Source organism: Podarcis erhardii (assembly GCF_964252035.2).
Source record: "Podarcis erhardii genome assembly, chromosome: 10".
NCBI lineage: Eukaryota > Metazoa > Chordata > Lepidosauria > Squamata > Lacertidae > Podarcis > Podarcis erhardii.
Window position 1 is genome coordinate 31918430 of NC_138500.1, and position 12455 is coordinate 31930884.

At 43.8% G+C, this 12455-nt stretch overlaps 1 protein-coding gene and 1 long non-coding RNA gene across 2 annotated transcripts in view; one reads left to right on the forward strand and one right to left on the reverse strand.

The window, feature by feature from the left end:
- Positions 1–3539: 3539 nt before the first annotated feature.
- On the reverse strand, positions 3540–9960 carry LOC309350658. The gene is made up of 2 exons (XR_014160478.1): positions 9847–9960; positions 3540–5118 (listed from the first exon to the last, which is right to left on the reverse strand). It is a non-coding gene; the product is annotated as an uncharacterized lncRNA (long non-coding RNA).
- Positions 9961–10416: 456 nt separating this feature from the next.
- The window catches only part of EP300 (EP300 lysine acetyltransferase), a 75192-nt gene continuing 73153 nt past the window's right edge, over positions 10417–12455 (forward strand). The window contains exon 1 of the mRNA XM_081877560.1: positions 10417–11078. Coding sequence (XP_081733686.1) covers positions 10985–11078 — 94 coding nt within the window. The 5' untranslated portion in view covers positions 10417–10984. The remainder of the gene's footprint in view (positions 11079–12455) is intronic.

Below are 12455 nucleotides of genomic sequence, written 5' to 3' on the forward strand. Positions count from 1 at the left end.
GGGTGAATGACTGCACTGTGCATGTGAAACATTTGGTAATACAATATCATGCTGCAGAGGTTTTGAATTAGAACGTGTACATCATAATCTAGTCCTGTGTTGAATTATGCTTTAAAATGTTATGTGGGCTTTGTGAGTGTGTGTGTTTTATGTATGTATATATATTAGCCAAGAACACTGGCACTTTCAAAGGACTATAAACTCTGAGATGTAGATTCTGTTTTCAGTTATGCAACTAACAGACTTCATTGTATCAAGGAATTTGCTCCTTCATCTTAAAAAGAAAAGAAGATGTGAAATGAGTATCTATCGCACAGTTCCACAGCACAGAGGGTAATTTTTCTCTCTTTTTACTAACAAGTAAATTATTTTATATGCGGGAGGCAGTGGAAGACAGGAGTGCCTGGCGTGCTCTGGTCCATGGGTTCACAAAGAGTCGTACATGACTAAACGACTAAACAACAACAACAAATTATTTTACAAGTTTAAGTAAAACTAACCTTTTGTTTAGTGCGCGCACACACACACACACACACACACACACACACACTAGTACTAGTAAGAACTAGTAATTGAAGCTAAGGGGAATTGAGGCCTATTGCTACAGACTAGCAAGTAGAGGCGTAGAATTGTAGAGCTGGAAGGGACCCCAGAATCTTGTGGGAGGGTTACTCCTCCCCTGCAGTCATTCTGGCTGCCACACAACTCAGTCAGTGGCTTCACGGGCTCTCTGGGCTTTAAACTACCACTCTGCGTATTTGAGCTGGCATTGCTCACATGCCCTCTGATTTTACTGATTCTCATCTTTTACTGATTATCGTTCAAACAGGAACAATTTGTTACACAAAGGCAGATGGCTCAGTGCCTTTTTGCTGTTGAAATGGTAACTTACCCACGAAAATGTCAAACTGTCCACTTTTTTCTATTCAGGCCTTCTATCTCTTTATCAAACTGATGCAATGTTTGCTCATCAGTGAGATTTCATCGAACGTGCTTACCTCCCCAAAATCTGTGAGGGAAGAACAAAATTGCTTTAAATATAGGCATGCAGAGGGAACAAAACTGGGGCAAAATAGCAGCAGTTTTTAAAAGGTTTTGCAGCAAAAGCTACATGAGAATTAGAGAGTAAGGACCGGGTGATAAAAATAAAGTGCTAAGGGAAAATGATTTTTAATCCTGTTATTTGATACTGTCTGCATAGGAATTAATTGGGCTCTGAGCTTAGGTTAATTATTGACTTCTATCTGTGCAGATACTGAGCAGCTATGAAGATATGGATAAAGAGATAAGGAGCAATACAAACTACAGGCAATTGGTAAATCAAAATGACAGTACTACTTGCAGATGCTTCTCCACTTTGGATCAATGTCTGCCATGCAATACCATTGAATTGTTCTCTTGCAAGTCTTGAGGAAAATATGTTAATAACTCCCAGGACCTCAGAACATATGGACAATGTCAATTCCACCTGAATATCCAACAGGACTAAGGTATAATACAGGTGTGGGAAACCTTTGGCCCACCAGATGTTGCATGGCCAATGATCAGGGGTGATGAGAGTACAAGCCTATGCTTAAGACATGTGCATTTTGGGCCTCTTTATATGAATATGAAAACATTGTTGTGAATATTTATGAGATTTGCTGTTTTCTCATCCCTCTCCCAGAAGAAGAAGGACACTTTGCAGAATTGTATCCAAATACTCTTTCTTTCTTTCTTTCTTTCTTTCTTTCTTTCTTTCTTTCTTTCTCTTTTGTGGTGTCCCCCATCCTGGCTCCAAGCAGCACTCCATAACGATCGTACAGCAGCAAAGCTCTCACAGGCACACAAGAGGAAAACAAACAAGCTGTGCTGCTGCCACTGCTATCTGCGAGGCTCATTCATTGAGAAACTATTGTATAATTTCTTCTTCATCTAGATAAATCTGGTGAAATGGTGTACCCCATTTTTTCTGCCCACAAATCAGGTGGAGAATTTTGAGAGGGCATTTGGGCACAACTCTGTAATCAACATATCCATGTGTTTTTGCTCCTTAAACTGTTCTATGGTCATATGCTGCATACAAAGTGGATGTGGAGATTGGAGCTCCACTACTGAATGGGACATAGTTGTGGGCAGCATGAAGATGCTCCATCCATCCTGGTGCCTGCCCACAAATGAAAGCCCCTCTGTAGGAGCATAAAAGAGCAGCTGGAGAAATGGGCAAAAAACGACAGAAAGAACTGTGTGTGGAGGAATGTTATTTTCTCCATCTTTGGAACTCACTGAGAAACTCATCAAAGCTGCCGTAACCTGGGACTAGCTGTGGAGAGGGCAGCTAACTGTTGAATGGGACATGGGATGAGGAAGCTCCATTCACCTTGGTGCCTGCCCATAAAAAAGTACGTCTAGAGTAAGAGATTAGTGTGATGTCAGCAGTTTTGCAGAATCCTTCTTTTTGATATTTTATGACTGAGTTGTGAGTTTGTCTGTGTCCTGGGTAAGAGCCAAGAGGCTGAGAGGGGAGATATGTTAGAAAGAAAAGGACTTGATATTGGTCTAAATTTATTAGTAATTATTAATTCTACAGTTGTATATGTTATTATGCAATGCTTAAAAAATAATAATGAAAAAATGGTGCCGGTACTCACCATGAAGTTGTTACAGTAAGTGCCACATTTCTAACATTTGTTTTTTAAATGTATCTTTTGGGGGGAAAAACACTGCTGCTATGTATTTTTGTAATACTTGTTGCTTTTATCTGTTAAGTGGTATATAAATGGTCTAAATAAAAGTATAAAGAAATTAATTCACTGGCATGACTGCTGATGTGGTACTATGAAGACCACATCCTACTATGATAGGAGAGGATTTAAATACAGTAAAAAAAGAGCAAGGTGAGGTGAATGGGTTCCTTGAGAGTTTGGTCCGCAGCATATATTTTGTCCATGGGGTGATTCCTGCCTGCACTAAGTTATGTATTTGAGTGTTTATATTATATACAAAGGAAAATTGTGATAGTTATGCTATGTGTGAGGAGGGGGAGCTTGAGTAGCACTCCTCTAGTCTTTAACAATAGGCCTGGATTTCTCTTAACTTCAATTTTATATGTTATTGCTTGTACGTATAAGTGTACACACACACAAATGGTAGGTTTTATTTAAACTTATAAAATTAGTAACTAAAATTAGTAAGTCAGATAAATTACCCTCTGTATTGAGGAATTTTAGCACAAATGCTGATCTCACTTTTTTTTTAAGGTTAAGGTACAAATTCCTTAGAACAATATTGGGAAAATGCAAAGCCTCCCATATTAAAGACCTTCTGGAGGGTAGGTCAAATGATATTACACTGACCGTGGCAAAGTTTCTTTCGGAGGTCGTAAGAAAAAAAGACCATCATGCTCTAGACATAACAAAACGACTACCTCGGTCTCTTTCGCCTGTTGTTTGGTTGTCTTAACTGTATCTTGTTTTAAAACTGTTTTGTGGGTCTATGGACCACAATAAAGATAAGGGGGGGGGGGGAAGGAAAAAGAACAATGAAGTCTGTAAGTAGCATAACTTAAAAAATAATACAGAACTCAGTTTATACCCCCATTAAAGTGTCAGTTTTCATGGGTAACATACAAAGATACATACATAAAACACATATTTAAGAAGGAACATAACATTTTAAAAGCATAATTCAACACAGGACTAGATTATGATGTATATTCTAATTCAAAATATCTGCAGCAGGATATTGTTCTACCAAATGTTTCTCTCCCACAATGCAGTCGTTAACCCATAAAATATACTGCAAGTAATTATAATAAAATGAATAATTAACAATTAACTACATATTTCCAGTCATTACTCGAGTCTGACATGCCATGGGGTCATACATGTTCAAACTGACTCTACTTTAGTTTTTCTGCTTGTTTCTCGACTAGAGAAATCCAACTGCTGTTTTATATTTTGTGTCAGAGGGGCAACTGTCTCTCCTCTGTGACTTTTTTCTCTACTCCCCTAGCAATGTCTAGGTCCGGCATTTGTGTGGGACAATCTGACTGGGGGAAGGGGAGATGGAGCCATGTCAGTGTTTCAGCACTGGTTTGGTGTTATCCCTTGATGCACTTCCTGACTTAACAAGGGGCTGCAATTTGTGCCCCTGTGCAGGCAGGAGTAAATGATTTCTCCCCTTTTGTGGGTGCAGGAGTGACACTTGGCCGCATTGGTGTGTGGGCAGGCCTACTATGCGGAAGCCAATGGCAGTATCTGTTGGAAAATCTAAGGGTGCTGCATTCTGTCCATGGCCCCAGCAGCTGAGGGGGCTGTTAGGTTGCTGTGCTCCCAGGTTGCTGTAAGCAGACCAGTCCACACTGATGTGGGCCGTTAAGGAGACTGACTCACAGCAGATGGTTTGAGCATGGAGCCTTGTCCAGAAATTAGCACACTGAATGATAGGATCTTTGCCCCGTGCCATACTATTGTTGATGCCCATTAACCAATAAAGGTGGTGTCTTTTCAAAACCCATGAGGAACTTTATGCCTTTTTTTCTTTTCCCTGCACCTGCGCCCTGAACATACAAGGGTGGAGAATGCTGTGTTTTGGTTGGTGAGAGAAACTTTTAAAAAAGTGGAGCAGGGTAGGCTCCTTTAAGCATTTTTCTTATTTTTATATGTAGAGGCAGAAAGATCAGTATAAATCCTATCTTAGTAAATTTTGCAAATGTATCTGAAAGGCTGAATTTGAGACTGTCCTGTTGCTCAGTCAGACATTGGTTGTGGGATCCAAAGTGCTGCCTGGCTGGATTACTAACCAAGTGGTGGTTGTCATGGAGTCTTAATGAAGTTTGATTTCAGGGCTGTATTGAATTGTGGTAGCGACACACTGTTCCTAGCTTTTGAGCATCCAAACATTGCAAGGATGTTTCTTGTCTCTTTGGAGTGGTGTCAGTGGATGGTGGAGGCACAGCTTTCCATTAGCAGCAGGAGTCAAATATGCAACTGGGTTCCTGGGAAACAGCTTCTCCTATGTCCTTTTCCTGTAGAATTTATCAGAAGGTAGATATGTGAATGGTTTTCCCTTGAAAGATTACACGTCTGTTACACAGCTGCCCAGTTGGTCTGACGTGCAGGTTAACAGGCTTGCAGTCTAACAGACATAACAAAAAATGTGAAGAGGATAAAGCTCCCTTTAGCTAGATATCCACTTACGCAGGAATTGCTAAAATGTGGCCTTGAAAGGAACAGAGAAGATTAAGAGCAAAGTTAATGGGGTGCTTGGATGAAGAAGTTTAGCAGGACAGGCATATCCACAGCATTAAATATTCACATTGAATTTAACTGTATTTTTATTTCTTGTATTTTTATCACTTCTTTTATTTATTATATTGGATTTGATTTTATTACAAATTATAATACAATAACATACAATATAAGATTTAAAAGAAGCAGTAAAAATACATTTAAAAAAATCATACAGCATCTGTTAATTACAATTGCTACAACAAGCAGGAGAGCCATTAAGTGGTCTACCAAGACCCTCAGTAATTTTCAAGTGGTCCACAGTGAGAAACGTTTGGGAACCACTGACACAGATGTTAAAAAACAAGGGAAACAAGATGGAACTCTGAAGTACAGTACCTAACATGCCAGAAGACATGGGATAGGCAAGCAATCTCCCAGCACCACCTTCTGCGACCAATTTTCCAGATAGGAACGAACCACTGGAGAGTAGTACCACATAGCTATAATCTCTAAATGAACACAATAATACACCAGTCTTTTTATTTTAAATTTTTTTCCCAAAAGATTCTAGAGATTTCACTGGAAGCAGATTGATAGATACTGTTAAGATGATGCTTTAGAAGTATTGGAATAGATCAATGAAGAATAATGGACTGAAGGAGACCTCAAGGCCAAACTCTGTGCACAAGCAGGATTCTCTGCTCTACACTTGAACCTTCCCAAACCTTGCCTCTTTTTAGATGTGGATCTCACCATTTCCTTCAAGTTGTGACCATTGGCAGGGTTGAGGTCAAACAAGCTGGGAGTCAGCACAGCAAAGCTTAGATGTAGCAGGTTGCAGCAATAACAGAATCAGTCCCAACCAACTGACAGGCCGAAAAACTAGATTATTAACCATAATCCACCTAGATTGGGAGCAAGATGCTGTATCTGGGTGTATAAATTAGAACTGGGAGGACAGGTAGGCAGGCATAACTGAGGTGGGACATAACTAAGCAAACATGGGTGGCACAGAGGCACTGCTGTAGAGAGAGATGGAGCCTTGGTACCTCTAAACATTTTGGGAGAGTGCAATACTTTGGTGATAGAAGCTGCTCATGATAACATACACAGATTCCCCAAACCCCTCTTCCTAGTATCTACCATTCCATTGCCATTTTACCTTCTGGAGTTTATCCCAGGCCGGGGGGGGGGGGGGGGAGAGACTGCAAGGGAGGCTGAGGAAAAAACATACATTTAGACTGATTCAGTGTAGGGTTATTCAATAAATTCACATATTTTGTTCTGTTGCATGTATAAATTAGATGCATTTCCCTTCTTTTAAGTAATGAATTAAAATATTGAATAGCACTAGACCTGGTAAGACAGATTCCGCCCCCCCTCCTTGAAGTTTAACGGTGATTTATTAGTTCATAAATTTTACTTGAGGTGTGATGTTCCAGCCTATTCACTACACATAATTTATTTTTTTTATTTATTTCATAAGATGTATACACTGCTTGATTGTAAGTAAAAAAAAACCTCGAACATGAAAACCAAGAAAAAATTACCACCACACTCAAAAAACATTCAAAAGTTAAAAGTTAAAATTGTCGCACACCACCCCAATCTCTGAGCACTACGAGATTCCAGGGGTTCCAGGCGCTTACCCAGGGTTCGTGTTTCATTTTGGTAGCAAGGCAAAGCAGAGACTATGGTGTCTTTACGATATATTTATACAACCTGAGCATGAGATGGAGGGGTTCACAGCATCGAAACCCCAAGAGGACCTTGCTTCCCCCATCGCCACAGCCTTGGATTCAAACAGAAATCCTGAGGCCCTCCAGACATTGCTGGTACAGCTTCCATTACCCTTGGATATTGGCCATTATAGTGGCAACATCTGGAGGGCACTAGTTCCCCATCCCCACCCCAAGCCCAGGTATGGTAGTATTCTTTTACTGTGTCATAACGTACCACTGTTTTCCTGTCTAGTGTGCTAAAGCTTTATGCAGTTTGGGTGAAGCAGGCCAGGTATTATTTTTTTCCTAATGATGAGATTAGTTGAATGCTTCACAGACAGTGGATTACCAAAGGCGCAAATACTTTTTACAAAACTCTCTGATATCCCGACCTTCTTCAGAAGAGCATAGGACTTTGGCAGGAGATAAGTTTTCTCAAATCTTTCTATTTGGTACACCCACAAACACATTTCAGGAACTGCCTATGAAGATGGACATTATTTTTTGCATGCAAAATAATTTGAGGAAGAATGGTTCATTTCCCCCTTATTTAAATTTGTTATGTTTTGTAATGAATTGTTTTAATGGTCTTTTCTGTTATCTGGTGCTTATTGTGAGCTGCTTTGGGCACAGTCCACTGTGGAAAAGCAGCAGATACATGAAACGAAACAGAAAATTTAGGACCTGCAAGCTGTACTAGGACTAGACCGAAAGGGAGTGATGTGTCAGTATTCTTGCTTGGGTTTGTCTCTGTATCTCCCCTCTTACTGAAGATGATTTCCTGGCTTCTGCTTGTGCTGCTCACACATCTCCATCAAAGTTTGAGAGCAACGTAAGTTAAGCTTCACTGAAAATAGGCTTGAGAGAAATAACTGGGATGGGGAAAGAAGCACAGACAAAAGGAGCAAGAGACAGCAGTGGTGTTCCACAATCCTGCTGTCCTTCGGTGTTCTGTGTAGTAGCACATACCCGAGGAGAGACGTACCTTCCTGTCCTTTTCAGCAACTAGGTCCGGGCCACAGTTGCCTGGATTTTACACCCCTTCTATGTCACCATATCGTAAGTAATCTTATGGATCACTTTCAGTAGTCCAGTCCACTACAAGTGTCATATAAAGACCAATTCACACAAGTGGTGGAATGCTCTGATTTGCTCTGTCCTTTTAACCTTAATAAAACAATTATTGTGATGAACGGACTAACAGAACTGTCTGTCGCAAGCACAGACCAGAAAACCCTTGGAAAAGTGAACGTAGCAGGCATTCCATATTACAGTATGTGCGCTGCTCAGGTGAGGCGTTTCCTACAGGCACTTATACAAAACCAAGCTAGAAGAAGCAAGCCATGTGTCCAGTGGTCTTGTGAACTGATTGTTCACCTCTCCTACGAAGAGGGAAAGGAAAGAACACGGAACCCTCTCGCTTCTCTACGTTTTACAAAGGAATGAATATGTGAGGAAGGTGCTGCTGTTTCTCCCGGGGGTCTGCAGAGAAAGGCTCATGTGTATACACACAACATACCGAACGACGGAAGGCTCTCCTAGTCTATACATTACTTTACTGTGACCCCCCCACCCCATCCCTGCCTTAAGAGAGCATTATGGATTCTTGTACGAAAGAGCGCGGTGGCAAATCACGATAAAAACATAGGCGTAGCGTTATAAACCAGACTCGCGGCATTACAGGGAATACGTATCAGTCCCAGCACAATGCTACCCCACGTCTTTTCGCGTAATAAAGCCCTCCCCCCGCAGTGAATTTTCCTTCTTTACGAGGAACAGACATGGATGTTGGCAGGAAAATGCAATTGTGCAAGATCGCTTGCTAAAAAGACCTCTGCGCCTCCACCCTGAGGCTGTGTGATGATTTTGTTCTCATACTATCACAGGTTACGGCTCATGTCCGATGTCTATATGTGCACGTACACCCTGAGTCGTCGTCCTCATCACATCGGTGTGTGTGTGTGTGCCTGCACCGTACATGAGAAGCTAGAAGGCCGGCCAAACCCTGCTCTCTTCCGCCGCCCCCCACCAAACCACCCCCCTCGGCTGTGACTCTGGGCCGCTGTCTTTGCAGTAGCAAAGGAGGGAAGTGAGGAGCAGGGCCTGTCTTCCAACGGAGGGCTTCCGATGCGTATCGTGGGCAATGCCAGGTCCAGAGTACACAAGCTCAGCGCCCCCCCTTCCCCCATTACAATAGGCCTGTCCCAAGCAGCAACCTCGCGGTCTATTTTGGCCGACAGAAAACACAAGTAAAGGCGGAGGGAAGCGGGCGAGCTGCTTCTCCTTCCCCTTTAAGAGGCGGAGGCGAGAGAGTTTGCGGAAGGGATCGCTCCGGGAGCGCAAGGCGAGTGGCTGAGCAAGTCTCGTGACCGCAGCTGACCCCGCCTCGGGTTCTCCCCCGCCTCGGCCCTCCGCGTTCCATTGTGTGTGCGAGCTGCGTGCGTCCCCGCCTCTCCTTTTTCTGGCCACGCCCCTTTTTTCTCTTGGCTCATTTCCGGCCGCCGCCGCTCGCTTCCCTCTGAGGAATCGGGAGAGTGAAGAAACAACAGCCGCCATTTTGTTTGTGTGTGAGCGACTGAGGGGAGGGAGCGAACGAGAGGGACCGAGCTGGGCGGGTAGAGCCTGGGAGGTGGAAAAGCAACGACAGAGACCGACAGCCGCTCAGGGCCCCTGGCCGGCCAGACCTGAGGGAACCCGAAACCTCCGTGATACACCCCCTACACCAGCCTCGTAGCCAGTAGGGGAGTACGCACTCCCGGCTTCGGCTAGTGACTCGGGACCCCGGGTGGACCCCACCCACAGCCTCTCCTGGCTACTGAGCCCGTTCGCGGGGTCAGGAGGCCGCCTGGCTCCGGTTTGGAAAGCTGTTTCTTTTCTCTGCGCCCCCCCCTTCCCTCTTCCCCAGGTCCTACATGGCGGACATGAGACGGAGCCGCTCCAGAAACGCCTGAGGCATCGCGTCTCCGGTTCCGAGGAGAGACTTGTCCTCTCCGCAGACCAAGCGCTCGCAACCATCCTTATCCCCCAGGGAGGGGGAAGAGGCAGAGAGAAGGGGGGGAGGGGCCGCTGCCGCTGCTTTCTCCTCCTCCTGCTCTGGGATCGATCCCTCCATCTGACCAGAAGGGGGGCACCCTGCTACAGAGAAAGAAAGGAAGAAAAGGTGGGGGCGCGGGGTGCGAGTCCTGAAGCCCACCCTCTCCAGCCCCCATCCCGGGATCTCTGCTGCCTCCATCGGGACAACAACCCCTCCTCCGCCTCCTTGTTCCTGCACAACAAGATGTGAAGCGGAGACTCCTGGGACTTAGCTTCATCCTCCTCCTCCTCCTCCTCCTTCTTACGGCTCCCCTTTCTGCAGCCATTAGTGACTGGCGAGAAGGGCGCAGGGGGAGTTGGGGACCCTCGACACGCTCCGTCTGCGACCCCCTTCCCCAGTCCCTTTTTCACTAGCAGTGGGCATTTCTCTCCCCCCCCCTCCCGCATTGCAAGCTGGTTTTTGGAAGGAGAGGGAAGGAACTGCGAGCAGAGGAGAGAGATTCTTTCTCCTTTTTTCTCCTCTCCTCCTTCGCCCGCCTCCTTGTGGCGATGAGGAGGAGGAGGACGACGCCGAGGAGGAAGAGGTTGATGGCGGCGGCGAAGAGGCAGCAGGAGGAGGAGAAGACGACGACCCCCCGGAGGATGAAGATGGTGGTGTTGGCGGCGGCGAGGAAGCACCAGCAGCCCCACAGCCGGATTTAATTCGATTTGTAAACCCACCAACCCCGCATATTTGTGTTTGGAGAAGGGTTTGTTCTGTTCTTTTCATCCTTGTTTTTCCCTGTGGGCCGGAGGAAAGACTGCTTCCACACCCTATTTCCCATCTCTGTTCCCCCTTAGTCGCTGCTACCCAACAGAGATAGATCCCGAGGGGCAGAAAAAGAGGAACTTTGTCCCTTTCTTCTTCAGTTCCTTCTCTTACTGTTGTTCGGTTGATTCCGGATCCAAGAAGAAGGCTGACGACTTTGACGAACCCCATCTTTAATTTGGGCTCTGTTTGTCTAAAAAGAATTAAAAATGGCCGAGAATGTGGTGGAGTCGGGCCCGCCTTCAGCCAAGAGGCCTAAACTCTCCTCACCGGCGCTCTCTGTCTCTGCAAGCGATGGCACAGGTCAGTCTCTCTTGCTTTTACCTCACTGCATATGGGTCCCTTCCCTTTCTTTCCTCTTGAATGTCCCCATGTTTTGCACAGTCTGTTGTCCAGTACCCTTCTTATATTGTCTCTTTTTGCCTTTCTGTGTACCTACTTTTCTCTGCACCTTTCTGCATTAATCACATTGGGTGTTTAATTGCTGCTGCTGCCCTTTCATTGAAGGGGCTATAAGCATGTCTGTGTTACTTGCTTGCCCGTTTCACTGTTCTGCAGCAAATGAAACCTTTGTTAAAAAAAACACCAACAATCCTTAACTCTAGTTATAGTGTAAATCATTACACAACTGTTACCTACATTTTTGTGCATGTGGAGTCCTGATTTTTGTAAAATCTTGCTTTTTAAAGATGAGGCATTCAGTCTTAATTTTTTTTTTTTTTCTCTGAGCAGTATTATGATGGATAGTTTGTTTCCTCCACCATTTCTTTCATAACAACAAATCGTTCTTAAATGCCAACATTTCTGTTTGGTCAAGAGTCGTAATATTAATTGGTGAATAATGTTTGTATTGACATTTTGTTAAATAGTTCACCTGATTTGCCTTGAGAAACTATGGAGCCACCTTTTTCTTTTGCATCATCTTCTACTTCCTTGCTTTGAGACCAAAATGTCTGAAATTCCCATATAGTCTCTCTGCATGTGTGAGGATGAGTACAACTATTCTTAACTCTTCTGTCTGTATTTTAATACGATATTTCTTGAGGTTCGTAAAAGCCAGCTAGTTAGAACTCTAGAACTCCTTAGAAATTATGGATGCAAGTTACAGGTGTTCATTTGGTAACAAACGTTTACTGGTTGTTTTAGAAGTTCAGGGAACTAAATCACTGTAGAATGCAACTGGCTATACAAGTACTGGTATTGCTTTTCTGAAGGTATAGGTATGGGGAGTAAGTGATCAAACAGTGCAGTAGTTCTTAACTTACTTTATTAGAGGAGAGGAGCTCTTCAGCCACATATCTGCGCATTGTGGTTAGTGATGGTAGCCAGTTTTGTACATTGAACTTGTTAGCACTACTTCATATACTTCAGGGGGGAAATGGCTGATATTATTTGATGCATAACAAGTTGTTTTCATTTTCTTGTCTTTTAGTTTGAATACTGGTTGGTTTAGCATAATTCAGAAAGCTGTTTTAAGCATTTGGTGCTGAGCAATGTTTTTTCTTGAATCCACTCTCCTTAAGAGTACTGTAGTAAGTTTAGGAACTGGATTTCAAATGAAGCAGCATTAATTACACCATTTATTGGGATATTGCACTTACCTGAAAATCAACAGGTTCCATTGTACTGGTAAGCAGAATTAGAAGCTCTGGCCAAAAAGCAAATACTACATAGGTAATG